The 27,753-nt window shown below is 46.8% G+C and overlaps 1 protein-coding gene across 1 annotated transcript in view; it reads right to left on the reverse strand.

The window, feature by feature from the left end:
• Positions 1 to 246: 246 nt before the first annotated feature.
• Positions 247 to 27,753, reverse strand: part of pinx1 (PIN2 (TERF1) interacting telomerase inhibitor 1) — a 54,970-nt gene continuing 27,463 nt past the window's right edge. The window contains exon 7 of the mRNA XM_045721185.2: positions 247 to 1,404. Within this exon, the coding sequence (XP_045577141.2) occupies positions 1,081 to 1,404 (324 nt within the window). The 3' untranslated portion in view covers positions 247 to 1,080. The remainder of the gene's footprint in view (positions 1,405 to 27,753) is intronic.

The raw sequence follows: 27,753 nt of genomic DNA on the forward strand, positions 1-27,753 counted from the left end.
TTTAGGGAGACTACAGGGAGCAGAGACTTTAGGGAGACTACAGGGAGCAGAGACTTTAGGGAGACTACAGGGAGCAGAGACTTTAGGGAGACTACAGGGAGCAGAGACTTTAGGGAGACTACAGGGAGCAGAGACTTTAGGGAGACTACAGTGGGCAGAGACTTTAGGGAGACTACAGTGGGCAGAGACTTTAGGGAGACTACAGTGGGCAGAGACTACAGGGGCGAGACTAGGCAGCTCGGGGCAGAGACTTTAGGGAGACTACAGGGAGCAGAGACTTTAGGGAGACTACAGTGGGCAGAGACTTTAGGGAGACTACAGTGGGCAGAGACTTTAGGGAGACTACACGGGAGCAGAGACTTCAGGGAGACTACAGTGGGCAGAGACTTTAGGGAGACTACAGTGGGCATCCAGAGAACATAGAGTCACAATGATCATTTTAAAAGTGTATCTCTGGGAAAGCACCAAACTCATCCAGAAACGTAGAACTACCTAGATTATTTCCAGCAGATATTCAGTCCAAACTACCTGATGAGAATATCACTCTGTGCATAGACCCAGTTCTTTCATGTACGACCAGAGGCCTACTGTACTGTAGCACAGAAACCTGAGGACTATTGTGCATCCCAAATGGCGCCCTATTCTCTCTATAGATAGATAGATAGATAGAGATCTATCTATAGTGCACTACTTTATACCAGAGCCATGCGGGGTACTGCACTACAAAGGGATTAGGGTGCCATTTGAGACGCAGCCCAAGAGAAGACGGTTCTAGACTTCTACAAAGAATGTAGATCTATTCTCTTCTTCTTTTTCTTGTCCTTTTTAGATTTCTTCTCTTTTACCACGATCACCTCAACCTCGTCCTCCACGACAACCACCTCCCCCCTCCATTTCTTATTTACAACCTCACACTCTGTTGTTAAGTCTACAATTTGGAGGTCCTGGCAGTTCTGCTCCACGCCAGTGGTGGCGCTGCAGTCTTCAGCCAACACCTCTTTCTCCGCCCTCTTTCTCTTTCTCTTCTTCTCGCGCCCCTCCGACACGGGAGCTACGACACACTCCTCCTTCACCACCACGTCATCCTCTTCCCTCTCTCTCTTCTCTCTTCTTCTTCTTCTTCTTCTTTGACGTGAGTTCCTCTGTGTGGTCAGTGGCAAAATCAGCCGGGACTTTCTGCGCATCACTGTTCTCTGGTGATGAGGTTGCAGTGGGAGCCTCGCCACGACCCTTTTTCAGCTGAGCCATCCGCTGGGCAAAGTACTCCTGCATGGAGAGGGTGCTGGTGACTGTCTTGGTGATGACCTCTACATCAGGTTCAGGGGTCGCAACCGTTGTAGCTGGTGCTGTAACTGCCCTGGTCTCCTTCTCGTTCACCCCCTGGGAGTTTGGCCCACTTCTCTCCTACAGAGACATATAGAAACACATTAGAAATGTAAAAGTATGAAAAGTTTATGTCCACATTTGAAAATATAAGACAAGTCCCTTACTGCCTACTACTTTAAATAATCACTGGTATGTCTAATAAATGACTGTGTGCATTTATTTCACAAAAATAACAAAAAATATACTTGTAATAATTTATTTCCCTGAGCCACGTTTTGCCATTAAATGCTCAGGTCTGATTGTGTGAGAGTGTTGATACAAATGTGAAGATATTTACATACACAGCCGTGATTGGCGGATAGGATTGTCTAGACTCTAAAGCAGACTATTTTGACGAGATGAAAATTGTATGAATTGAAGGTTATTTGTTGAAGTAAAAAATACAAATACATTTTAAGGTTGTGTTATTAGATTTGAAAAAGTTTGAATACAACTGTTCTACCAACGACCACCTTTCGTATGCAAATAAAAGATAACTGGTCATTGGTCAGAATAATAAGATTGTGATGTCATGCTCTGGGCCAAAAACAACATCCCACCTGAACAGGCTGAAATTACAAACCTTCTTTCCCCCATCAAAAAGCTCGTACACTAAAAGGGCCTTACAATAATTTCCACAATTTCAGAGTGTTATTTCGACCTCAGTGTGGAAATATATGTATGTTTTTACACAGGAAAAGTGTTTGACTGGCCTGGCCCTTTAAACTGTCAACACCCTCAGTCTCTACATCTCACCTCCACAACCACTGACGGTCAATGAACTAGTCTTCTGTAGATGTCCCAGTGACATCGTCACGCTGCAGCACTATTGGCCTTTCAGAACGTCTCAACCGGTGTACAAAAAAAACTAACAAAACAAGAGAACCTGGTATCTTAACAGCCGAGTTCCCTGAAGCGTTCGGCTTCTAAAGGGTTCAATTAGAAGACAAGGGGGGGTTTTTGGTGTTGCTAAGGGAGTCTTTGCACCCCGTTTATGGTAGGTGTCAGGCACACCGGTTTGGGCGTGTCAAGAACTGCACCTCTGTTAGGGTTTTCACGCTAAACAGTTTCCCGCGTGTATCAAGAATGGTCCGCGACCTAAAGGACAATACAGCCAATACACCTCTGGCCTGCTGGCCCCCCTACCTCTGAGGAAGCACAGTTCACGCTCAGCCCAGTCAAAACTGTTCGCTGCTCTGGCACCCCAATGGTGGAACAAGCTCCCTCACGACGCCAGGACAGCGGAGTCAATCACCACCTTCCGGAGACACCTGAAACCCCACCTCTTTAAGGAATACCTGGGATAGGATAAAGTAATACTTCTAACCCCCCCCCCCTAAAAGATTTAGATGTACTATTGTAAGGTGGTTGTTCCACTGGATATCATAAGGTGAATGCACCAATTTGTAAGTCGCTCTGGATAAGAGCTTCTGCTAAATGACTTAAATGTTAAATGTTAAATTTGACACAACCGCGAGAAGCATTAGAGTCAACATGGGCCACACTATCCCTGTGGAACGTTTGACACCTTGTAGAAGTCCATGTCCCCGACAAATTGAGGCTGTTCTGGAGGGCAACTCAATATTAGGAAGGTGTTCCTAAATGTTTTGTACACTTAAGAGTAAACTCACGGGGTTCTTGTCCTCTGATATTTAGGGGCAAAATGACATTCCCAGTTCTCATGGCTCTGGAGTCAGCTTCCCTCCCTTACATTAATGTATTCATATACATACATACATTATCTGTGGCTGCATCCCAAATAGCACCCGATTCCCTAAATAGTGTACTTATTTTGACCAGGACCTGGTGCACTATATAGGGTACAAGGCCAGTATGTTTTTTTTTTTCCCTTCGCTCTTTGTTCATACAGCTGGTTAACTTAAGCAATTCGGGAATATTGCAAGATTTACAGATACCTCTTGGTTAGGCCACATGGGATTAAAGCAAGCATTCTACTGGTCATTAATCTCTGTCCTCGACCAACCAGAACAGAGATTACAGTCAATACTATCCCACACAGGGAAAGGGAGGTAGTGTTCTGAGGATGTATACATTGATCCAACGGACAAAAAAAATAAAATGATTCTCTTAATTTTGAACAATGGAATGTTTGATTTTTTGTTGTTGGTATTTTGATATTATGTAAATCAGAATAAGTCCTGAGATGATTAAATATTTTAAGCACTAAACCTCTCACTTAAAGCTTCCCCCAAAAGTTTCACTTCAAACCAAAAATGATTGTCCAGTAGATTACTAAGAAAAGCCGATTTCTTTGATCAAAGTATCTCTTTTTCTCAAAACAGGCAATAAAGAGCTGGTTACAAGTGTTTCAATTTCATCCACCAGAAAATAACAAATATTACAACAAATATTACGGTTAAACTCAAAATGTACTGGTTGATAAAATACCTGTGTTTATGGGAAATATGTTTTATAAAGGTACTTTCTTTTTAAATGATTTTGTAAATTGTATAGTAGAGTGACAGGGCCTTCAGAAAGTATTCAAACCCCTTGATTTATTCCACATTTTGTTGTGTTACAGCCTGAATTCGAAAATTGATTAAATATATGTTTCCCCTCTGCCATTTACACACAATACCCCAATAATGACAAAGTGAGAAAACATTTTTGGGTTGATATTAAAAAATTCACACCCCTTTGTCAATACTTTGTAGAATCAACTTTGGCAGCGATTACAGCTGTGAGTCTTTCTGGGTAAGTCTCTAAGAGCTTTACACACCTGGATTGTATAACATTTGCCAATTATTATTTTCATAATTCTTCAAGCTCTGTCAAATTGGTTGTAGATTTTCAAGTAGATTTAACTCAAAAATGTAACTCGGCCACTCAGGAACATTCACTATCTTCTTGGTAAGAAACTCCAGTGTATATTTGGCCTTGTGTTTTAGGTTATTGTCCTGCTGAAAGGTGAATTCATCTCCCATTGTCTGGTGGAAAGCAAAGTGAACCAGGTTTCCCTCTAGGATTGTGTCCTTGTTTAGCTCCATTCAATGTATTTTTTATCCTGAAAAACTCCCCAGACCTTAATGATTACAAGAATACCCATAACATGATGCAGCCACAACTATGCTTGATAATATGGAGAGTGGTATTTTTTAGTTAGGAAGGACGCCTGTATCTTTGAGGTGACTGAGTGTATTGCGACAACATCCAAAGTGGAATTAATAACTTCACCATGCTTAAAGAGATTAAAATGTCTGCTTTAAAAAAAAAATATATATATTTTTTATCTACCAATAGGTGCCCTTCCTTGCGTGGCATTGGAAAACCTTCCTGGTCTTTGTGGTTGAATCTGTGTTGTGAAATTCACTTCTCGACTGAGGGACCTCACAGATAATTGTATGTGTGTGGGGGTACAGAGAAGAGGTAGTCATTTAAAAAAATCATGTTAAAAACACTGTTATTGCAATGTATTATGTGACTTGTTAAGCAAATTTTTACTCCTGAACTTATTTAGTCTTGCCATAACAAAGGGGTTGAATACTTATTGACTTTTCATTTTTAATTAATTTGTAAACGGTTCGAAAAACCATAATTCCACTTTGACATGATGGGGTATTGTGGGTAGGCCAGGGACACAACAACTACATTTAGTCCATTTTAAATTTAGGCTGTAACAACAACATATAGAAAAGTCAAGGGGTGTGAATATTTTCTCTAGGCACTGCACGTCACACACTGAGCCGTCAGAACTGCACGGCACACACTGAGCCGTCAGAACTGCACGGCACACACTGAGCCGTCAGAACTGCACGGCACACACTGAGCCGTCAGAACTGCACGGCACACACTGAGCCGTCAGAACTGCACGGCACACACTGAGCCGTCAGAACTGCACGGCACACACTGAGCCGTCAGAACTGCACGGCACACACTGAGCCGTCAGAACTGCACGGCACACACTGAGCCGTCAGAACTGCACGGCACACACTGAGCCGTCAGAACTGCACGTCACACACTGAGCCGTCAGAACTGCACGGCACACACTGAGCCGTCAGAACTGCACGGCACACATTGAGCCGTCAGAACGGCACGTCACACACTGAGCCGTCAGAACTGCACGTCACACACTGAGCCGTCAGAACTGCACGTCACACACTGAGCCGTCAGAACTGCACGTCACACACTGAGCCGTCAGAACTGCACGTCACACACTGAGCCGTCAGAACTGCACGTCACACACTGAGCCGTCAGAACTGCACGTCACACACTGAGCCGTCAGAACTGCACGTCACACACTGAGCCGTCAGAACTGCACGTCACACACTGAGCCGTCAGAACTGCACGTCACACACTGAGCCGTCAGAACTGCACGGCACACACTGAGCCGTCAGAACGGCACGTCACACATTGAGCCGTCAGAACTGCATGTCACACATTGAGCCGTCAGAACTGCACGGCACACACTGAGCCGTCAGAACGGCACGTCACACACTGAGCCGTCAGAACTGCACGTCACACACTGAGCCGTCAGAACTGCACGGCACACACTGAGCCGTCAGAACTGCACGGCACACATTGAGCCGTCAGAACGGCACGTCACACACTGAGCCATCAGAACGGCACGTCACACACTGAGCCGTCAGAACTGCACGGCACACACTGAGCCGTCAGAACTGCACGGCACACACTGAGCCGTCAGAACTGCACGGCACACACTGAGCCGTCAGAACTGCACGGCACACACTGAGCCGTCAGAACTGCACGGCACACATTGAGCCGTCAGAACTGCACGGCACACATTGAGCCGTCAGAACTGCACGTCTCACATTGAGCCGTCAGAACTGCACGTCACACATTGAGCCGTCAGAACTGCACGTCACACATTGAGCCGTCAGAACTGCACGTCTCACATTGAGCCATCAGAACGGCACGTCACACACTGAGCCGTCAGAACTGCACGTCACACACTGAGCCGTCAGAACTGCACTTCTCACATTGAGCCGTCAGAACTGCACGGCACACATTGAGCCGTCAGAACTGCACTTCTCACATTGAGCCATCAGAACTGCACTTCTCACATTGAGCCGTCAGAACTGCACTTCTCACATTGAGCCATCAGAACTGCATGGGAAGGTCTGCTCAATCCAAGATGACAACCAATAGATTACAACACTTCCCCAAAAATGGAGGAGGCAGGTGGAAGAGGGAGGAGGCAGGGAACTGGTCTGTATGCCCAATATAAAGGATCAAAACTGGAGGAATAAAAATAGCATAAATAGGAAAGTATACCAGTTTAATTTGAGGACCAGGATGTTGACAGCAGCGCCAAAGTAGCTGGGAAGAGATTCTTGATGTACAGATTACATGGTACGAGTTGATATATAAAACAACACAAGATTCAAGACTTCGTGCTTTTCAGCTTAAAATATTGTACAGATTTCTTGCGCTGAATATTTTGGGAATACAGCCATCACAGCTTTGCAGATTTTGTTGTGAGGATAAAGAGTCACTAGACCATTTGTTCTGGTAATGACCTCAGGTAGCCTGTTTCTGGTCTCAGGTTCAGGAATGGCTGGGTAGTCGTTGGTATTCAGGGAGGGCAGTCGTTAGCACAAATCCCCTTCAATATCCTGTACGACTAACGTCTCAAATCCCCTTCTATATCCTGTACGACTAACGTCTCAAACCCCTTCTATATCCTGTACGACTAACGTCTCAAACCCCCTTCTATATCCTGTACGACTAACGTCTCAAACCCCCTTCTATATCCTGTACGACTAACGTCTCAAATCCCCTTCTATATCCTGTACGACTAACGTCTCAAATCCCCTTCTATATCCTGTACGACTAACGTCTCAAATCCCCTTCTATATCCTGTACGACTAACGTCTCAAATCCCCTTCTATATCCTGTACGACTAACGTCTCAAATCCCCTTCTATATCCTGTACGACTAACGTCTCAAATCCCCTTCTATATCCTGTACGACTAACGTCTCAAATCCCCTTCTATATCCTGTACGACTAACGTCTCAAATCCCCTTCTATATCCTGTACGACTAACGTCTCAAATCCCCTTCTATATCCTGTACGACTAACGTCTCAAATCCCCTTCTATATCCTGTACGACTAACGTCTCAAATCCCCTTCTATATCCTGTACGACTAACGTCTCAAATCCCCTTCTATATCCTGTACGACTAACGTCTCAAATCCCCTTCTATATCCTGTACGACTAACGTCTCAAATCCCCTTCTATATCCTGTACGACTAACGTCTCAAATCCCCTTCTATATCCTGTACGACTAACCTCTCAAACCCCCTTCTATATCCTGTACGACTAACGTCTCAAACCCCCTTCTATATCCTGTACGACTAACGTCTCAAATCCCCTTCTATATCCTGTATGACTAACCTCTCAAATCCCCTAAAACGTTTTCTGCCGCCTCAGATCTCTACTGAAACTGGTGTAACTTCTAACAAGGTGTGAGTTAGAAACAACAGAACAGGGCTACAGGTGAGTTAGAAACAACAGAACAGGCTACAGGTGGGTTAGACACAACAGAACAGGGCTACAGGTGAGTTAGACAACAGAACAGGGCTACAGGTGAGTTAGACAACAGAACAGGGCTACAGGTGAGTTAGACACAACAGAACAGGGCTACAGGTGAGTTAGACACAACAGAACAGGGCTACAGGTGGGTTAGACACAACAGAACAGGGCTACAGGTGGGTTAGACACAACAGAACAGGGCTACAGGTGAGTTAGACAACAGAACAGGGCTACAGGTGGGTTAGACACAACAGAACAGGGCTACAGGTGAGTTAGACACAACAGAACAGGGCTACAGGTGGGTTAGACACAACAGAACAGGGCTACAGGTGAGTTAGACACAACAGAACAGGGCTACAGGTGAGTTAGACAATAGAACAGGGCTACAGGTGAGTTAGACACAACAGAACAGGGCTACAGGTGAGTTAGACAACAGAACAGGGCTACAGGTGGGTTAGACACAACAGAACAGGGCTACAGGTGAGTTAGACACAACAGAACAGGGCTACAGGTGAGTTAGACAAAGAACAGGGCTACAGGTGAGTTAGACACAACAGAACAGGGCTACAGGTGAGTTAGACACAACAGAACAGGGCTACAGGTGAGTTAGACACAACAGAACAGGGCTACAGGTGGGTTAGACACAACAGAACAGGGCTACAGGTGAGTTAGACAACAGAACAGGGCTACAGGTGGGTTAGACACAACAGAACAGGGCTACAGGTGAGTTAGACACAACAGAACAGGGCTACAGGTGAGTTAGACAACAGAACAGGGCTACAGGTGAGTTAGACAACAGAACAGGGCTACAGGTGAGTTAGACAACAGAACAGGGCTACAGGTGAGTTAGACAACAGAACAGGGCTACAGGTGAGTTAGACACAACAGAACAGGGCTACAGGTGAGTTAGACACAACAGAACAGGGCTACAGGTGGGTTAGACACAACAGAACAGGGCTACAGGTGGGTTAGACACAACAGAACAGGGCTACAGGTGGGTTAGACACAACAGAACAGGGCTACAGGTGAGTTAGACACAACAGAACAGGGCTACAGGTGAGTTAGACACAACAGAACAGGGCTACAGGTGAGTTAGACACAACAGAACAGGGCTACAGGTGAGTTAGACACAACAGAACAGGGCTACAGGTGAGTTAGACAACAGAACAGGGCTACAGGTGAGTTAGACACAACAGAACAGGGCTACAGGTGAGTTAGACACAACAGAACAGGGCTACAGGTGAGTTAGACACAACAGAACAGGGCTACAGGTGAGTTAGACAACAGAACAGGGCTACAGGTGAGTTAGACAACAGAACAGGGCTACAGGTGAGTTAGACACAACAGAACAGGGCTACAGGTGAGTTAGACACAACAGAACAGGGCTACAGGTGAGTTAGACACAACAGAACAGGGCTACAGGTGAGTTAGACAACAGAACAGGGCTACAGGTGAGTTAGACACAACAGAACAGGGCTACAGGTGAGTTAGACACAACAGAACAGGGCTACAGGTGAGTTAGACAACAGAACAGGGCTACAGGTGAGTTAGACAACAGAACAGGGCTACAGGTGAGTTAGACAACAGAACAGGGCTACAGGTGAGTTAGACACAACAGAACAGGGCTACAGGTGAGGTTAGACACAACAGAACAGGGCTACAGGTGAGTTAGCACAACAGAACAGGGCTACAGGTGAGTTAGACAACAGAACAGGGCTACAGGTGAGTTAGACACAACAGAACAGGGCTACAGGTGAGTTAGCACAACAGAACAGGGCTACAGGTGAGTTAGACAACAGAACAGGGCTACAAGTGAGGTGCCATTAGGACAAAACTTCCCAACTTCCAGCCCAGAGAAAATCTATACTGTCTGTTACTGGACAATGGTTTCCCTCCTCTCTGGTCTATAGACAGGCTTGGTGTGTGTGTGTGTGTGTGTGTGTGTGTGTGTGTGTGTGACACAGCTGATAGGGTCCAACTACATGGTGTCTACCCGGGATTGGGGGACGATGGCCACCCGGGATTGGCGGACGATGGCCACCCGGGATTGGCGGACGATGGCCACCCGGGATTGGCGGACGATGGCCACCCGGGATTGGGGGACGATGGCCACCCGGGATTGGCGGACGATGGCCACCCGGGATTGGCGGACGATGGCCACCCGGGATTGGCGGACGATGGCTAGCTTAGGGGCCACTTTCAAACTGCCTGTGAGATGACTCTCAGGAGAGAGATGGAGGAGAAAAGGAAAGTCATGACTTGGTGTGTGGCTCTTCTCTCACCACGCCTGGGGACCTCCATTAGGCTCATCTCTGTTATGATAGGAGAAAACTGCTGCGCTGAGCAGACTGGCCACACACACACACACAACCCCAAATACAGGAAAACTCCTCCTCCGTCACAACCCAACATTAACAGTGGCAGAGAAAGGCACATCACCAACAGACACCTAGCCTGCAACACCAACAGACACCTAGCCTGCAACACCAACAGACACCTAGCCTGCAACACCAACAGACACCTAGCCTGCAACACCAACAGACACCTAGCCTGCAACACCAACAGACACCTAGCCTGCAACACCAACAGACACCTAGCCTGCAATAGTTGACTTGCAATTGTCAACTCTTTCATGTGTGTGTTCATGAATAAATACTGGATACAGAAGAGCATACAAGAGGGTCTGAGGAGGAGGGTTTTGAAAACAACGCCTACAGCCAACGACCAGCTCCTCCACAGAGCCACAGGAAGAGGATGTGATGTGTGCAGACCTGAGATAAGGCTCCTTCTGCGGAGGAGCAGCCTGGCAGGCTATCAGCCCTCTTCCTGCCCTCTCAGTCTGCTCTCCCCTGGCGAGGCCAGGGAACACTGGGAGGTTCCCAGAGAAAGAGAGAGAGAGAGAGGGGGAGAAGAGTGAGAGTAGGAGAGGGGTAAAGGGACAGCGGGGGGGGGGGGAGAGAGAGGGGGATCTGGGGCTCTGAATGCCTCTCCTTCAAGACATTCCAGCTCTCCCTCTCTCTCCCTCTCTCTCTCTCTAGCCTCTGAACAGTGAGACATGGCTGCTGAAGACAGGACATTACCGTAGATGCCAAGCCAATTCAGTGTATGAATCAATCAAGCCAAGAATGGATGGAGGTTCAATAGAATGCATTAGCCACCTTTTCACTTGTCCTGTGGTAGACTAGTGTTCTGTCCAGGGGGTGTACTTACAGCGCCTTCGGAGAGTATTCAGACACCTTGACTTTTTCCACAATATTTTACAGCCTTATTCTAAAATAGATTTTTTTTTTAAACAAATCCTCAGCAATCAACACACAATATCCCATAATATGTTTTTTTTGTGCACATTTAGTAAAAATGAAATATATACCTAACTTACATAAGTATTCAGACCCTTTGCTACGAGACTCGAAATTGAGCTCAGGTGCATCCTGTTTCCATTGATCATCCTTGAGATGTTTCTACAACTTGATTGGAGTCCACCTGTGGTAAATTCAATTGATTGGACATGATTTGGAAAGGCACAGGCCTGTCTATATAAGGTCCCACAGTTGACAGTGCATGTCAGAGCAAAAACCAAGCCATGAGGTCGAAGGAATTGTCCGTAGAGCTCCGGGTCAGGATTGTGTCGAGGCACAGATCTGGGGAAGGGTACCAAAACACTTCTGCAGCATTGAAGGTCCCCAAGAAAAGTGGCCTCCATCATTCTTAAATTGAAGAATTTTGGAACCACTAAGACTCTTCCTAGAACTGGCCGCACGGCCAAACTGAGCAATCGGGGGAGAAGGGTCTTGGTCAGGGAGGTGACCAAGAACCCGATGGTCACTCTGACAGAGCTCCAAGAGTTCCTCTGTGGAGATGGGAGAACCTTCCAGAAGGACAACCATCTCTGCAGCACTCCACCAAATCAGGCCTTTATGGTGGAGTGGCCAGACAATGACAGCCCGATTGGAGTTTGCCAAAAGGCACCTAAAATACTCTCAGACCATGAGAAACAAGATTCTCTGGTCTGATGAAAACAAAAATGACCTATTTGGCCTGAATGCCAACCGTCACGTCTGGAGGAAACCTGGCACCATCCCTACGGGGAAGCATGGTGGCAACATCATGCTGTTGGGATATTTTTCAGCGGCAGGGACTGGGAGTCTAGTCAGCATCAAGGCAAAGATGAAAGGAGCAAAGTGGAGCGAGATCCATGATGAAAAGCTGCTCCAGAGCTCTCAGTACATCAGACTGAGAAGGTTCACCTTCCAACAGGACAACGACCCTAAGCACATAGCCAAGACAAAGCAAGAGTGGCTCCAGGACAAGTCTCAATGTCCTTGAGCCTCAGAGCCCTGACTTGAACCTGATCTAACATCTCTGGTAGAGGTCAACCGATTAATCGGAATGGCCGATTAATTAGGGACGATTTCAAGTTTCATAACAATCGGTATTTTTGGACACCGATTTGCCCATTTTTTTTATACACCTTTATTTAACTAGGCAAGTCGGTTAAGAACACATTCTTATTTTCAATGATGGCCTAGGAACGGTGGGTTAGCTGCCTTGTTCAGGGGCAGAACGACAGATTTTTACCTTGTCAGCTCGGGGATTCGTTTTTGCAACCTTCCGGTTACTAGTCCAACGCTCTAACCACCTGCCTTACATTGCACTCCACGAGGAGCCTGCGTGACAGGCTGACTACCTGCTACGCGAGTGCAGCAAGAAGCCAAGGTAAGTTGCTAGCTAGCATTAAACTTATCTTATGAAAAACAATCAATCAATCTTAACATAATCACTAGTTTATCTAACGTGTCCTGCGTTGCATATAATCGATGCGGTGCCTGTTAATTTGTCATTGAATCACAGCCCACTTCGACAAACGGGTGATAATTTAACAGGCGCATTTGCGAATAAAGCACTGTCGTTGCACCAATGTACCATAAACATCAATGCCTTTCTTTAAAATCAATACACAAGTATATATTTTTAAACCTGCATATTTAGTTAATATTTCCTGCTAACATGAATTTCTTATAACTAGGGAAATTGTGTCACTTCTCTTGCGTTCCGTGCAAGCAGTCAGGGTATATGCAGCAGTTTGGGCCGCCTGGCTCATTGCGAACTGTGTGAAGTCCATTTATTCCTAACAAAGGCCATAATTAATTATGACATAACATTGAAGGTTGTGCAATGTAACAGCAATATTTAGACTTAGGGATGCCATCCGTTAGATAAAATACGGAACGGTTCCGTATTTCACTGAAAGAATAAAAGTTTTGTGTTCGAAATGATAGTTTCTGGATTCGACCATTTTAATGACCAAAGGCTTGTATTTCTGTGTGTTATTATGTTATAATGAAGTCTATGATTTGATAGAGCAGTCTGACTGAGCGGTGGTAGGCACCAGCAGGCTCGTAAGCATTCATTCAAACAGCCCTTTAGTGCGTTTGCCAGCAGCTCTTCGCAATGCTTCAAGCATTGTGCTGTTTATGACTTCAAGCCTATCAACTCCCGAGATTAGGCTGGTGTAACCGATGTGAAATGGCTAGCTAGTTAGCGGGTGCGCGCTAATAGCGTTTCAAACGTCACTCGCTCTGAGACTTGTAGTAGTTGTTTCCCTTGCTCTGCATGGGTAATGCTGCTTCGAGGGTGGCTGTTGTCGATGTGTTCCTGGTTCAAGCCCAGGTAGGAGCGAGGAGAGGGACGGAAGCTATACTGTTATACTGGCAATACTAAAGTGCCTATAAGAAAATCCAATAGTCAAAGGTATATGAAATACAAATCGTATAGAGAGAAATAGTCCTATAATAACTACAACCTAAAACTTCTTACCTGGGAATATTGGAGACTCATGTTAAAAGGAACCACCAGCTTTCATATGTTCTCATGTTCTGAGCGAGGAACTTAAACGTTAGCTTTTTTACATGGCACATATTGCACTTTTACTTTCTTCTCCAACACTTTGTTTTTGCATTATTTAAACCAAATTGAACATGTTTCATTACTTATGAGGCTAAATTGATTTTATTGATGTATTATATTAAGTTAAAATAAGTGTTCATTCAGTATTGTTGTAATTGTCATTATTACAAATAAATTAATCAAAAACAAATTGGCCGATTAATCGGTATCGGCTTTTTTTGGTCCTCCAATAATCGGTATCGGTATCAGCGTTGAAAAAAATCATAAAAATCGGTCGACCTCTAATCTCTGGAGACCTGAAAATAGCTGTGCAGCGACGCTCCCCATCCAACACGACAGAGATTGAGAGGACCTGCAGAGAAGAATGAGAGAAACTCCCAAAACATATGTGTGCCAAGATTGTAGTGTCATACTCAAGAAGACTCAATGCTGTAATTGCTGCCAAAGGTGCTTCAACAAAGTACTGAGAAAAGGGACTGAATACTTATGTAAATGTGATATTTCAATTTTTTTCCTTCATCATTATGGGGCATTGTGTGTAGATTGATGTGGGGGAAAAAAACAACATTTTAATCCATTTTAGAATAGGTCTGCAACCGAACAAAATTTTGGTAAAAAAAAATTACAAAAATAAAAAATGGTTCTCCTCCTGCCTTTTTCACCCTCCTGCCTTCTCCCCTCATGCCCTCTCCTCACTCTTCCCCCTACCCCCTCCTGCCTTCTTCCCTCCTGCCTCCTCCTGCCCTCTTCCCCCCTGCCCTCTCCTGCCTTCTTCCCCCCCTGCGCCCTCCTGCCTCCCCCGCCAACTCTGCCTCCTCCACCTTCCCTCACCACAAGAGAAATCACATGCTCTTGCTTCTGGTATCATAGAGGACTTCTGGTCACTTCTAAATGAAGGTTCGTTGGCAGCGCTGCTGTAATGTAGCTTCCAGTGTTTCCCCATCCTCCCGTCTCTCACCCACCCCAATACTCCCTGTGCTTTTCAGCAGGCAAGCAGTGCCCCTGGCCATCCCCCCCCCCCCCCCCCCACCTCCTCCCCCAGCCCCCTCCGTGCCCCTCCACTACCAAGACCACCACCCCACAGCCTCTCTCTTCTCTGTCCACCTCCCCAGCCTGGTTGATTTATCTCTCCTGCTCCTCCAGCCACTCCGCCAGGCCCCCACCCTACCTGGCCCCCAGCCAGTCCCGGTCCCGGCCACTACGTAAGCGTGAAATAGCCGACGAGGCTACAACAACTCCAGTGGTTCCAACGGGCCCCGGCTACAGAGCCACACGGCATTAGCTGGAGTAAACCTTCCTGCCGCTGTCGTCGCCTGGCGACCGGTGAAAAATGTCCTGTGATTGGCTAATTAATCAGTCAAAAGGGGAGCGATGCGGCCTGTTACTGGTGGGACCGGAGCGGGTGCCCGCAGAGGGCCTGCTGATAAATAGTCTCCCTGCCGATTCATACATCAACAAAAAAGTTAAGTCATTTTTCTAAAGCCCAAGGCTGGCTGTGAAAGGGAAGGGAGAGGTATCGCCGCCAAATCACAGTTTTCATTTCTCTCTTTCGCTCACTTTATAGATCTTTTTTTGTTGATTGTGGGAAAAAGGGGCTTCTCTACTCGACAGACAATTTTGTTTTGAAAATGTCTCACTTTTTGAATCTTGTGTCATTTTTCTCTTTGTAGAGAGCGCTCTCCTTTTTGCTTAGCCTAGACTTGGACTAAAAAGTCTGCTGAATGGAAAATCTCCAGAATTTCATCTATGTTCGGGAAACCGGCCCCGTGTAGTTCATGCAGATTAGGAGCAGCAGGTAGCCTAGTGGTTAGAGGCAGGTAGCCTAGTGGTTAGAGGCAGGTAGCCTAGTGGTTAGAGGCAGGTAGCCTAGTGGTTAGAGGCAGGTAGCCTAGTGGTTAGAGGCAGGTAGCCTAGTGGTTAGAGGCAGGTAGCCTAGTGGCTAGAGGCAGGTAGCCTAGTGGCTAGAGGCAGGTAGCCTAGTGGTTAGAGCATTGGGCTAGTAACCAGCAGGTAGCCTAGTGGTTGGAGCGTTGGGCTAGTAACCAGCAGGTAGCCTAGTGGTTAGAGGCAGGTAGCCTAGTGGTTAGAGCATTGGGCTAGTAACCAGCAGGTAGCCTAGTGGTTGGAGCATTGGGCTAGTAACCAGCAGGTAGCCTAGTGGTTAGAGGCAGGTAGCCTAGTGGTTAGAGGCAGGTAGCCTAGTGGTTAGAGGCAGGTAGCCTAGTGGCTAGAGGCAGGTAGCCTAGTGGCTAGAGGCAGGTAGCCTAGTGGCTAGAGGCAGGTAGCCTAGTGGTTAGAGGCAGTTAGCCTAGTGGCTAGAGCGTTGGGCTAGTAACCAGCAGGTAGCCTAGTGGTTAGAGGCAGGTAGCCTAGTGGTTAGAGGCAGGTAGCCTAGTGGTTAGAGGCAGGTAGCCTCGTGGTTAGCGGCAGGTAGCCTCGTGGTTAGAGGCAGGTAGCCTCGTGGTTAGAGGCAGGTAGCCTAGTGGCTAGAGGAAGGTAGCCTAGTGGTTAGAGGCAGAGGCAGGTAGCCTAGTGGTTAGAGGCAGGTAGCCTAGTGGCTAGAGGCAGGTAGCCTAGTGGCTAGAGGCAGGTAGCCTAGTGGCTAGAGGCAGGTAGCCTAGTGGTTAGAGGCAGAGGCAGGTAGCCTAGTGGTTAGAGGCAGGTAGCCTAGTTGTTAGAGGCAGGTAGCCTAGTTGTTAGAGGCAGGTAGCCTAGTGGTTAGAGGCAGGTAGCCTAGTGGTTAGAGGCAGGTAGCCTAGTGGTTAGAGCATTGGGCTAGTAACCAGCAGGTAGCCTAGTGGTTAGAGCGTTGGACTAGTAACCAGCAGGTAGCCTAGCGGTTAGAGCGTTGGACTAGTAACCATCAGGTAGCCTAGCGGTTAGAGCGTTGGACTAGTAACCATCAGGTAGCCTAGCGGTTAGAGCGTTGGGCCAGTAACCAGCAGGTAGCCTAGCGGTTAGAGCGTTGGACTAGTAACCAGCAGGTAGCCTAGCGGTTAGAGCGTTGGACTAGTAACCAGCAGGTAGCCTAGCGGTTAGAGCGTTGGACTAGTAACCAGCAGGTAGCCTAGTGGTTAGAGCGTTGGACTAGTAACCAGCAGGTAGCCTAGTGGTTAGAGCGTTGGACTAGTAACCAGCAGGTAGCCTAGTGGTTAGAGCGTTGGACTAGTAACCAGCAGGTAGCCTAGTGGTTAGAGCGTTGGACTAGTAACCAGCAGGTAGCCTAGTGGTTAGAGCGTTGGACTAGTAACCAGCAGGTAGCCTAGTGGTTAGAGTGTTGGACTAGTAACTAAAAGGTTGCTAGATCGAATCCCTGAGCTGACAAGGTAAAAATCTGTCGTTCTGCCCCTGAACAAGGCAGTTAACCCACTGTTCCCCTGAACAAGGCAGTTAACCCACTGTTCCCCTGAACAAGGCAGTTAACCCACTGTTCCCCTGAACAAGGCAGTTAACCCACTGTTCCCCTGAACAAGGCAGTTAACCCACTGTTCCCCTGAACAAGGCAGTTAACCCACTGTTCCCCGGTAGGCTGTCATTGTAAATACGAATTTGTTTTTCACTGACTAGTTAAATAAAGGTTAAATCAAATAAAAATGTCTGGGATGTGTTTAAGCTGCCTTTTGACTGTTGTTGACCTACCTGCAGGTATCTTACAGAGCCGTTGGTTGTTTCAGCATGGTGGGTAAACAGTACACCCCCATAGGGTCATGAATAACACAAAGAAACCCCACTGCTCTGTCTGAATTCATTTCAATACAAATGAGGGTTATAGAGTCTTGGCTAGGCGCCTGTATTCCAATATTCATTCTGGCCTTGTTTTCCTCAATCAGCAAACTCCTCCAGCATTATAGGAATTGTTTATATATATGTATATATATATATATATGGTTGATGTTTTTTTTTGGGTTGATGGCAACCCCAAAAATTAAAATAAATGAATCAAGATTGTTGGACTTTGAAATGGCAAACCCATCCATCATTTTGGACTGATCTGAATTTTGGGGGGTAAACGACTACCTGGCATTATCAACGTTTTATCATCATGTAACAGAATATAGAATGCTCACGGTCGACGGTGATGAATAAGTGTAGCGGTTAGTTAGTGAGTAGGCTGGCTGCGTTCATTGGCCAACTAGGTTCCAGCCAGACGGCCGGTACGGAGTACTTCTCTTGGGGTTGAGTCGACCTCCCTGCCCTCTCCCACTTCTAAATCCACCACAAAGAGGCCAGGCTCCAGCCCGATCGCAGGTCACCCGTTGGCTGGTTATTCTGCCCACGCCCGTCCACATGAAGGATCACTCGTCAGTGTGTGTGGGGGGGGGGGGGTCCCTGGTGACGTTGACTTAAGAAATAAGGAGGATAAGGACTGGATGGTGAAGGGGTGGGTGGGGCAGAGCAGAGCAGAGCAGGTTGGGGGCTCAGGGACTACGGGCAGAGCAGGTTGGGGGTTTAGGGACTACGGGCAGAGCGGAGCAGGGTATTTGTGGGCATTTGGCAGATGCTGGCGGTGTGGCAAGCAGGGCGTCTGGGAGCGGACAGGCGGAGTCCACAGAGACGCAGAGAGCTTGAAAACATCGCTGACGACGCAGAAGCCTTTGTCTTTTTCCTCCAATACAAAACATGTGATTCGTCTACAGCAGAACTACCCAGAGTCTTCCACTACAGTCTACAGCAGAACTACCCAGAGTCATCCACTACAGTCTACAGCAGAACTACCACTACAGTCTACAGCAGAACTACCCAGAGTCTTCCACTACAGTCTACAGCAGAACTACCCAGAGTCTTCCACTACAGTCTACAGCAGAACTACCACTACAGTCTACAGCAGAACGACCACTACAGTCTACAGCAGAACTACCACTACAGTCTACAGCAGAACTACCACTACAGTCTACAGCAGAACTACCACTACAGTCTACAGCAGAACTACCCAGAGTCTTCCACTACAGTCTACAGCAGAACTACCACTACAGTCTACAGCAGAACTACCCAGAGTCTTCCACTACAGTCTACAGCAGAACTACCACTACAGTCTACAGCAGAACTACCACTACAGTCTACAGCAGAACTACCACTACAGTCTACAGCAGAACTACCCAGAGTCTTCCACTACAGTCTACAGCAGAACTACCACTACAGTCTACAGCAGAACTACCCAGAGTCTTCCACTACAGTCTACAGCAGAACTACCCAGAGTCTTCCACTACAGTCTACAGCAGAACTACCCAGAGTCTTCCACTACAGTCTACAGCAGAACTACCCAGTCTACCACTACAGTCTACAGCAGAACTACCCAGAGTATTCCACTACAGTCTACAGCAGAACTACCCAGAGTCTTCCACTACAGTCTACAGCAAAACTACCACTACAGTCTACAGCAGAACTACCACTACAGTCTACAGCAGAACTACCACTAGTCTACAGCAGAACTACCCAGAGTCTTCCACTACAGTCTACAGCAGAACTACCACTACAGTCTACAGCAGAACTACCCAGAGTCATCCACTACAGTCTACAGCAGAAGTACCCAGAGTCTTCCACTACAGTCTACAGCAGAACTACCACTACAGTCTACAGCAGAACTACCACTACAGTCTACAGCAGAACTACCCAGTCTTCCACTACAGTCTACAGCAGAACTACCCAGAGTCTTCCACTACAGTCTCCAGCAGAACTACCACTACAGTCTACAGCAGAACTACCACTACAGTCTACAGCAGAACTACCCAGAGTCTTCCACTACAGTCTACAGCTGAGAGTGACTGGTAGCAGGAATATAGAAATACTAATGGTAATTTATACATGGAAATAGGGCTGAGAGTGACTGGTAGCAGGAATATAGAAATACTAATGGTAATTTATACATGGAAATAGGGCTGAGAGTGACTGGTAGCAGGAATATAGAAATACTAATGGTAATTTATACATGGAAATAGGGCTGAGAGTGACTGGTAGCAGGAATATAGAAATACTAATGGTAATTTATACATGGAAATAGGGCTGAGAGTGACTGGTAGCAGGAATATAGAAATACTAATGGTAATTTATACATGGAAATAGGGCTGAGAGTGACTGGTAGCAGGAATATAGAAATACTAATGGTAATTTATACATGGAAATAGGGCTGAGAGTGACTGGTAGCAGGAATATAGAAATACTAATAGTAATTTATACAGTTGAAGTCGGAAGTTTACATACACTTAGGTTGGAGTCATTAAAACTCGTTTTTCAACCACTCTATAAATGTATTGTTAAGAAACTATAGTTTTGGCAAGTCGGTTAGGACATCTACTTTGTGCACGACACAAGTACTTTTTCCAACAAATTGTTTACAGACAGATTATTTCACTTATAATTCACTGTATCACAATTCCAGTGGGTCAGAAGTTTACATACACTATGTTGACTGTGCCTTTAAACAGCTTGGACAATTCCAGAAAATGATGTCATGGCTTTAGAAGCTTCTGATTGGCTAATTGACATCATTTGAGTCAATTGGAGGTGTACCTGTGGATGTATTTCAAGGCCTACCTTCGAACTCAGTGCCTCTTTGCAAGACCTCAGAAAAAATGTTGGAAACCTCCACAAGTCTGGTTCATCCTTGGGAGCAATTTCCAAACGCCTGAAGGTACCACGTTCATCTGTACAAACAATAGTACGCAAGTATAAACACCATGGGACCATGCAGCCGTCATACCGCTCAGGAAGGAGACACGTTCTGTCTCCTAGAGATGAACGTGCTTTGGTGTGAAAAGTGCAAATCAATCCCAGAACAACAGCAAAGGACACACAGGTACAAAGTATCTATATCCACAGTAAAACGAGTCCTATATCGACATAACCTGAAAGGCCGCTTCAGCAAGGAAGAAGCCTCTGCTCCAAAACCGCCATAAAAAAGCCAGACTACGGTTTGCAACTGCACATGGGGACAAAGATTGTACTTTTTGAAGAAATGTCCTCTGGTCTGATGAAACAAAAATAGAACTGTTTGGCCATAATGACCATCGTTATGTTTGGAGGAAAAAGGGGGAGGCTTGCAAGCTGAAGAACACCATCCCAAACGTGAAGCACGGGGGTGGCAGCATCATGTTGTGGGGTGCTTTGCTGCAGGAGGGACTGGTGCACTTCACAAAATAGATAGCATCATGAGGAAAGATAATTATGTGGATATATTGAAGCAACATCTCACGACATCAGTCAGGAAGTTAAAGCTTGATCGCAAATGGGTCTTCCAAATGGACAATGACCCCAAGCATGCTTCCAAAGTTGAGGCAAAATGGCTGTGAGAGCAACGAGGCCTACAAACCTGACTCAGTTACACCAGCTCTGTCAGGAGGAATGGGCCAAAATTCACCCAACTTACTGTGGGAAGCTTGTGGAAGGCTACCCGAAACATTTGACCCAAGTTATACAATTTAAAGGCAATGCTCCCAAATACTAATTGAGTGTATGTAAACTTCTGACCCACTGGGAATGTGATGAAAGAAATAAAAGCTGAAATAAATAATTCTCTCTATTATTCTGACATTTCACATTCTTCAAATAAAGTGGTGATCCTAACTGACCTAAGACAGGGAATTTTTACTAGGATTAAATGTCAGGAATTGTGAAAAACTGAGTTTAAATGTATTTGGCTAAGGTGTATGTAAAATTCCGACTTCAACTGTACATGGAAACAGGGCTGATAGTGACTGGTAGCAGGAATATAGAAATACATAAAGTAATATATTAAAAACCGTCCTACCTCACTTCTACCAACACGTCTCCTGGCCACTAGGGGGAGCTAGAACTCTAGACCACTTTTATTCGACCCACAGAAACACATACAAGCCCCTCCCTCCTCCTCCCTTCAGCAAATCTGACCATGACTCCATTTTCATGCTTCCTGTTTTCAAACCTAAAGCTCAAACAAGAAGTACCAGTGATGTACTCAATACAGAAGTAGTCGGACAAAGCAAACGCGAGGTTACACGTCTGTTTTTGTTAGTACAGACTGGGATATTTCCCGGGATTCATCCCATAACGGCATTCATCAATAAGTGCATAGACGATGTCGTCCCCACAGTGACTATAAGAACGTATCCCAACCAAAAACCATGGATTACAGGCAATATCCGCGCTGGGCTAAAAGCTAGCACTACGGCTTACAAGGAACGGTACTAGGGCTGACCCCAATTAGTCGACTGGTCAATTGTTTGGACACACCTACTCATTCAAAGGGTTTTCTATATATATATATTTTTTTTTTTTTACTATTTTCTACTTTGTACCCTGCCTTCATGTACATATCTACCTCAAATACCTTATTATTATCTATCCTGATGCCTAGTCACTTTACCCTGCCTTCATCTACATATCTACCTCAAATACCTTATTATTATCTATCCTGATGCCTAGTCACTTTACCCTGCCTTCATGTACATATCTACCTGAAATACCTCGGTAGCAGGATAAATACAGTCATAGAAATAATCAATAGAGAGCAGTGTAGGTGTGAGGGGGTGTGTGGTATCAGTAATGAGTATGAGTGAGGGTTTATGTGAGTGCGAGTGAGGGTTTATGTGAGTGCCAGTGAGGGTTTATGTGAGTGAGGGTTTATGTGTGTGCGAGTGAGGGTTTATGTAAGTGACAGTGAAGGGTATGTGAGTGACAGTGAGGGTTTTTGTGAGTGACAATGAGGGTTTATGTGAGTGCGAGTGAGGGTTTATGTGAGTGAGGGTTTATGTGAGTGCGAGTGAGGGTTTATGTGAGTGCGAGTGAGGGTTTATGTGAGTGAGGGTTTATGTGAGTGACAGTGAGGGTTTATGTGAGTGAGGGTTTATGTGAGTGACAGTGAGGGTTTATGTGAGTGACAGTTTATGTGAGTGACAGTGAGGGTTTATGTGAGTGACAGTGAGGGTTTATGTGAGTGACCGTGAGGGTTTATGTGAGTGACCGTGAGGGTTTATGTGAGTGACCGTGAGGGTTTATGTGAGTGACCGTGAGGGTTTATGTGAGTGACCGTGAGGGTTTATGTGAGTGACCGTGAGGGTTTATGTGAGTGACCGTGAGGGTTTATGTGAGTGACAGTGGAGGTGTGTATCTGACTGGGTAGAGATTTGTGGATAAGGCAGAGTCAGGTAGACAGTGTGTATAGTCTGTGGGAGAGGGAGAGCAGCCAGGGGGATAGAAGCAGTGCAGGAGCCTGTTGGTCTGTGGGAGAGCAGCCAGGGGGATAGAAGCAGTGCAGGAGCCTGTTGGTCTGTGGGAGAGGGAGAGCAGCCAGGGGGATAGAAGCAGTGCAGGAGCCTGTTGGTCTGTGGGAGAGCAGCCAGGGGGATAGAAGCAGTGCAGGAGCCTGTTGGTCTGTGGGAGAGCAGCCAGGGGGATAGAAGCTGTACAGGAGCCTGTTGGTCTGTGGGAGAGCAGCCAGGGGGATAGAAGCAGTGCAGGAGCCTGTTGGTCTGTGGGAGAGGGAGAGCAGCCAGGGGGATAGAAGCAGTGCAGGAGCCTGTTGGTCTGTGGGAGAGCAGCCAGGGGGATAGAAGCTGTACAGGAGCCTGTTGGTCTGTGGGAGAGCAGCCAGGGGGATAGAAGCTGTACAGGAGCCTGTTGGTCTGTGGGAGAGCAGCCAGGGGGATAGAAGCAGTGCAGGAGCCTGTTGGTCTGTGGGAGAGCAGCCAGGGGGATAGAAGCTGTACAGGAGCCTGTTGGTCTGTGGGAGAGGGAGAGCAGCCAGGGGGATAGAAGCAGTGCAGGAGCCTGTTGGTCTGTGGGAGAGCAGCCAGGGGGATAGAAGCTGTACAGGAGCCTGTTGGTCTGTGGGAGAGGGAGAGCAGCCAGGGGGATAGAAGCAGTGCAGGAGCCTGTTGGTCTGTGGGAGAGCAGCCAGGGGGATAGAAGCTGTACAGGAGCCTGTTGGTCTGTGGGAGAGCAGCCAGGGGGATAGAAGCTGTACAGGAGCCTGTTGGTCTGTGGGAGAGCAGCCAGGGGGATAGAAGCAGTGCAGGAGCCTGTTGGTCTGTGGGAGAGCAGCCAGGGGGATAGAAGCTGTACAGGAGCCTGTTGGTCTGTGGGAGAGGGAGAGCAGCCAGGGGGATAGAAGCAGTGCAGGAGCCTGTTGGTCTGTGGGAGAGCAGCCAGGGGGATAGAAGCAGTGCAGGAGCCTGTTGGTCTGTGGGAGAGGGAGAGCAGCCAGGGGGATAGAAGCAGTGCAGGAGCCTGTTGGTCTGTGGGAGAGCAGCCAGGGGGATAGAAGCTGTACAGGAGCCTGTTGGTCTGAGCCTAGATGCACCAGTTCCATGTTCTGTTAGTGAAGAACAGCTGGATCGGTGTGTTTAGCCCTCATTGGCTGTGTTAGTAATTTGTTACGTAATTGAGACGAAAATGAACGATGAAAAAAAAATATAAAAAAATGTCTTGCCCAATGCATTGTAGTTTCTGTTTGGGTTAGTAAAGCAGGCGGTGCTTGTGGTGTGGACTGCATTGTTTAGCAGTCAGTGTGTGTGTGTGTGTGTGTGTGTGTGTGTGTGTGTGTGTGTGTGTGTTTGGGCACAGTGTTGTGTTTGTTGTGAAGGCTAGGAGCTCTAATTTGCTCTCAGATTGCAACTAATTGCATGAAACAAAAAAAGGACAGTCTCTCAGAGTGTGTCCATTGACAGGGCCCTCCGAGAACAACAGCCTGTCAAGTGACCCCCCCCCCCCCCCCCCAACCACCACCACCAGCTCTCTCGGCTGCACCCACCAAACTGAGCCAACTCTCTGACGCATACAGATTAGCCCCGAGGTAAAAGGGAGAAAGAGAAAGCGCCCGTCTCTTGGTTACTGGTCTAAAATGCAATGCAAAGTGGGTGAGGTAATTACAGACACGGAGATGCAGCTAACAGCCTAACGACGATCATCGAGATCCCATTGGCCGGTTACACACACACACACACACACACACACACACCTAAACCACTGGCTCTTTGATCTAATAAATCACAGAGGGTAATGTAAACACTGGGGAGTATTTTTGTTTGTAATAAAGCCCTTTTGTGGGGGGGGGGGGGGGGGAAAACTCATCCCGACTTGCTGGGCCTGGCTCCCCAGTGTCTGCGCTTATGCCCTCCCAGGCCCACCCATGGCTGTGCCCCTGCCCAGCCATGTGAAATCCATAGATTAGGGCCAAATGAATTTATTTCAATTGACTGATTTCCTTATATGAACTGGAACTCAGTGAAATCTTTTAAAATTGTTGCGTTACATACAGTACCAGTCAAAGGTTGACACACCTACTCATTCCAGGATTTCATTTTATTTTTTCTACATTGTAGAATAATAGTGGACATGAAAACTATGAAATAACGCATATGGAATCATGTAGTAACCAATTAATACTTTAATTTTCCCATAAGGCACTAGAAGTGTATTTTGAATTTTGTTCCAGCAATACAGTGCATTGAAACTAAAAGCAGATTTACCTAGCTCTGTGGAGACCCTCGGAGCATCAAGAGTTAACCAATCCTGACAACGGGTTAGTCAACTCAGGTGTCCCACCCTGACAACGGGTTAGTCAACTCAGGTGTCCCACCCTGACAACGGGTTAGTCAACTCAGGTGTCCCACCCTGACAACGGGTTAGTCAACTCAGGTGTCCCACCCTGACAACGGGTTAGGTAACTCAGGTGTCCCACCCTGACAACGGGTTAGTCAACTCAGGTGTCCCACCCTGACAACGGGTTAGTCAACTCAGGTGTCCCACCCTGACAACGGGTTAGTCAACTCAGGTGTCCCACCCTGACAACGGGTTAGTCAACTCAGGTGTCCCACCCTGACAACGGGTTAGTCAACTCAGGTGTCCCACCCTGACAACGGGTTAGTCAACTCAGGTGTCCCACCCTGACAACGGGTTAGTCAACTCAGGTGTCCCACCCTGACAACGGGTTAGTCAACTCAGGTGTCCCACCCTGACAACGGGTTAGTCAACTCAGGTGTCCCACCCTGACAACGGGTTAGTCAACTCAGGTGTCCCACCCTGACAACGGGTTAGTCAACTCAGGTGTCCCACCCTGACAACGGGTTAGTCAACTCAGGTGTCCCACCCTGACAACGGGTTAGTCAACTCAGGTGTCCCACCCTGACAACGGGTTAGTCAACTCAGGTGTCCCACCCTGACAACGGGTTAGTCAACTCAGGTGTCCCACCCTGACAACGGGTTAGTCAACTCAGGTGTCCCACCCTGACAACGGGTTAGTCAACTCAGGTGTCCCACCCTGACAACGGGTTAGTCAACTCAGGTGTCCCACCCTGACAACAGGTTAGTCAACTCAGGTGTCTGTACTTTAACAGCCAAGGTTCCATTCTAAATTCAAATCTTCTGGACTGGTCTGACTGCGCTCTGTGTTTTGATATGAAATCCACATCACCCACTAACTAACTTATCATTTTTGTTGCAGGTTTTGAGCTAGTAAATGTATAAATATTTATCTTTAAAATGTAAATGACATAGCCAATGAATATATAGCACCATTTTGGATTTCACCCCCCATAATCGAATGGTTTTGACCGTTTAGAAGTTTTAACGGAGTGAGGTTGTCTTCCCCCCCCCCCCCGTAGTGGTTTGACCCAATCTTCCAGAGGACACGATCATATTTCTCACCAAAAAAAACAGATTAATGGCAAAAGAAGCAAACACCATACGCTGTATAGGCCTAACTGAAGGAAACGTGGAGGGGTGTGGGCAGATGGAGGGAGGTAGTATGCACCGGTTTTCCTGTCCTCCCACGCCAGGCCGATGAGGGATGGGCAGGCGACCCCCTTCTCCACTCATCAGGGACAGACAGCTGGGTCGAGCGGCTCTGATCCATACACCACGGCTATGGCCAGATTTATTATCAGGACAGGACAATGAGGCCACAGTCACATAATTAACCAACCTACCCAATACTGGCCAGACATTATTGGAAAATGGCCAGTACAGCTGGCTTCTTATTAATTTAATTTTTTTTAAGAACTAAATTTCTGTCAGGCAAATTGGGGGAATTAGATGGATCTCAGGTTTATTCTGACAATGTAGTTTTAAGTACAACCTTACAGTACTTTATCTTATGAACCTAGTGTGCCACACACACACACATATCACAGCTCCCATTAACACGTTGGCCACATTATGATGGCCTGCGGGTCGCCTGGCCTGCGCGTCGCCTGGCCTGCGCGTCGCCTGGCCTGCGCGTCGCCTGGCCTGCGCGTCGCCTGGCCTGCGCGTCGCCTGGCCTGCGCGTCGCCTGGCCTGCGTCTACACAGGAAAAACTGTCTAGGCTTGGCTGACATTACCATAGTATCGGATATCTAAGATGCTATGTCTCAGTGTCGGGTGATCTAGACCATAATAGCCGAGGTCTATTTTATAATCGCAGACACTCCAGTGTCTAATTACTTTAAGCCAAATGTTTTCTTCTTCTCTCCATCTGATATGAATAGGACTTCAGTTTTTATGCATCCTGCCTTTCTCCCGTCGCAATACTTCATGATCAAACAATGCATTTATCCAATGGAGATCTCCAAAAGTTTGTATTTGTTAACTTCTTTGGGGACGGGGGGTAGTATTGAATAGCTTTGATGAATAAGGTGCCCAGAGTAAACTGCCTGCTACTCAGGCCCAGAAGCTAGAATGCGCATTTAATGTTAAAATAATGTCTGTGAGTATAACAGAACTCATATGGCAGGCAAAAACCTGAGAAAAATCCAACCAGGAAATGGGAAATCTGAGGTTTGTAGTTGGTTTTTTTTAAGCGATTGCCTATCCAATATACTGTGTCTATGGGGTCAGATTGCACTTCCTAAGGCTTCCACTAGATGTCAACAGTCTTTAGAACGTTGTTTCATGCTTCTACTGTGAAAGGGGAGAGAATAAGAGCTGCTTGAACTAGGGGTCTGGCTGAAAGCCTTGAGTTGTTTATCGTGCGCGGCCGTGAGCACGAGCTCCGTTCCCTTTCCTTTCTAAAGACA

Source organism: Salmo salar, chromosome 06 (assembly GCF_965601325.2).
Source record: "Salmo salar chromosome 06, fSalSal1, whole genome shotgun sequence".
Classification (NCBI taxonomy): Eukaryota; Metazoa; Chordata; class Actinopteri; order Salmoniformes; family Salmonidae; genus Salmo; species Salmo salar.